At 42.0% G+C, this 2,280-nt stretch overlaps 1 protein-coding gene across 1 annotated transcript; it reads right to left on the minus strand.

Annotated features, from left to right (window-relative positions):
• Positions 1 to 420: 420 nt before the first annotated feature.
• LOC120458141 lies at positions 421 to 1,727 on the minus strand. Its single transcript, XM_039645685.1, has 4 exons — positions 1,599 to 1,727; positions 1,150 to 1,428; positions 979 to 1,092; positions 421 to 881 (listed from the first exon to the last, which is right to left on the minus strand). Exons 1-4 carry the CDS (start codon positions 1,639 to 1,641, stop codon positions 874 to 876), a joined length of 444 nt encoding a protein of 147 aa, XP_039501619.1. The 5' UTR covers positions 1,642 to 1,727; the 3' UTR covers positions 421 to 873.
• Between the last annotated feature and the right edge of the window lie 553 nt (positions 1,728 to 2,280).

Genomic DNA, 2,280 nt, shown 5'->3' on the forward strand with positions numbered 1-2,280 from the left:
TCTTCATAGTTGTTTGTAATCTATAGAACTGAGAGAACGTTTTTATTTTAGCGCTCTACAGGATATTTCGTAGTCGTATCATTCGAATAAATTTTAATACTTTTCTTGCCCGTCTTTGGGAACTTTTATATTTTTTCGCGCTCCATAAACCAGCCAAAGCTCACGGCAAGTGTGTGTATTTTTGTGGGTGTTTCGTGTGGCGTGGGCGTGGCACTTTTCATAATTAATTAGAAGCTGACGGGTCTGGGCAAGTTTTAGCATCTAGCAAGCAGCATCCGCTTAGCCAGCTTGTCTAGTCTGAACCACTCACCTTTTGCTATTAATATAAGAAGTTTAGAGACAAAATGCGAGTAAATGGGGAGATATAACAGAGATATAAGCGGGAGATTTTAGGGGGGAGGTTTTAAGGGGGCTTATAAGGTGAAATCCATAAAGAAAGTTGCTGCATCAGCTGCTGTTTTCAACTCCTCCTTCCATTTGGGATCTTGCCTTTGAAAACTTAATTTGTTTATGCATAAACATGGTCTTAAGCTGCTCTTGTCTATGTGCTCTTGTTTATGCGTTCAGATACTCAATGCATTATGCCCAGACTCTCGCCCAGTTTATTTACAAACAATTTGCAGGTCTGCCCACACTTGATGCATGAGCATGTGGCAAGGATGAAGACTCGAATTCTGGTACCTCAATTCTGAATGGAAAATAATAACTAAGGCGAGTGCTCTGGGCCTCCATCTGCACAAGGGTCACAAAAATCCAGGTGATAAATTAGCAGGTAATTCATCAGGAAAGTTAGAGCTCTGCATGGTAATCATGGCCCTTTGGTCATCCGATGCACTTTAACCGTTGAATGTTTGGCCTTATTCTTATTTTGACTTAAAAAGCTAAGTCAGACATGAGGTAAGGAAAAATAAGAAACAATTTATAAAACATGTGCTGAGGTTTAGAGGTTTGAAATGCAGACTTAATTGTAAGAGATACCTGAATGACTTGCTGTAATGCGCGGAAGTTGATTTACATAAATACTATCTTTAAGAATTTTGGTCATTTGTTTCTTTTGAAGACCTTTACCCACTTGCAGTTCTACTGACTCTCCTGAAACTTTCATTGATCATTAAGTGAAACTTTGCCCATAAGTAGCGTAACTTTCACCTCCTGTTTGAGTCCCCGGGTGACGAAAGACCCTTTCCGACCTGCACTCGTCCTCTCCTCTTGAATCTCGCTGTGTTGGCCAGCCGCAAATGGCAATGTTTATTAGCCATAATGATGCTGACAGTGCAGCGAACACGAAGGGACCCAGTTGCCATGGAAAATATGTCCTGGTTGCCGGGACGGCGTGTCCTGTAACTTTGAATAAACTGGAAGTTTTGTGTGCGGCGAAAGAAGCAAACAACAAGAGCAAAAATCGTGTCCTGCTGCCGCCACTTTTCACTACACAATAAAAAATAATTGTCTTAAAAACACATTAAATTTAGTGGTAATTACACATTGCCTACTTATAAATGGCAATATGTCCAATCCAAGTGATTTTTGTATATGTTAAACTAATCATTTTTTAGTTATAATAGTAGTTAATGAACTCAAATAAGATGAAGATATACCTGGCGGCTTACTTTCCGTTTGTGAACTTATCCATAAAGACATAATATTTTTGCAATCTGATAACTATGAATTTGTAGTTTAATTTCCTTTTTTTGTGTGTAGGTTCCGTCTGTCACCTTCGGCCCCTTGACAATTTTACTTGGCTATTTATAACTGTCATTGCCTGCTTGGCTGGCTGGTTGGCTGTCTTTGTTGTTGGCGTAGAGCATCTTTATTCCGTTTTGTAGGTGAGTACGGCGCAGGATCCTTGTCCGATGGAAAGGCTCACCAATCACTCGGCGGCCGGCGCAAATTGCGGTCATTTCTTGTTGTCGCCTCCGACGGCGGGAATTACAAGCCCCAAAGTGGCTAATTTGTCACTCAAGAGGGCAGCCAAAGTGGCAGCCGGACAGCTGGCCATGCAAAGTCCTTAGTACTTGCCTGCAGGCTTCCAGCTCCTTGGTCCTTGGTCCTCCGGCCGGATCCTGGTCTTGGCCCTAATTCGATCATCCGTTCGAGTGCCTGCGAATCAATTGCTCATGCCGTATGAATGGGAATACCCGTATCCTGGCACATCCTCTGAGCAAATGTTTTGCCTAGCAGAATAACAAAGGATATCGGAGTCCGAAGCGATTCGCATGTCCAGTTTATCCCCTCCATCGCTTTTATTGCGATTTTATTGAGCAAAAATGCAACTTTTGA

The sequence above is a fragment of the Drosophila santomea genome, chromosome 2L (assembly GCF_016746245.2).
Source record: "Drosophila santomea strain STO CAGO 1482 chromosome 2L, Prin_Dsan_1.1, whole genome shotgun sequence".
Taxonomy (NCBI): Eukaryota; Metazoa; Arthropoda; class Insecta; order Diptera; family Drosophilidae; genus Drosophila; species Drosophila santomea.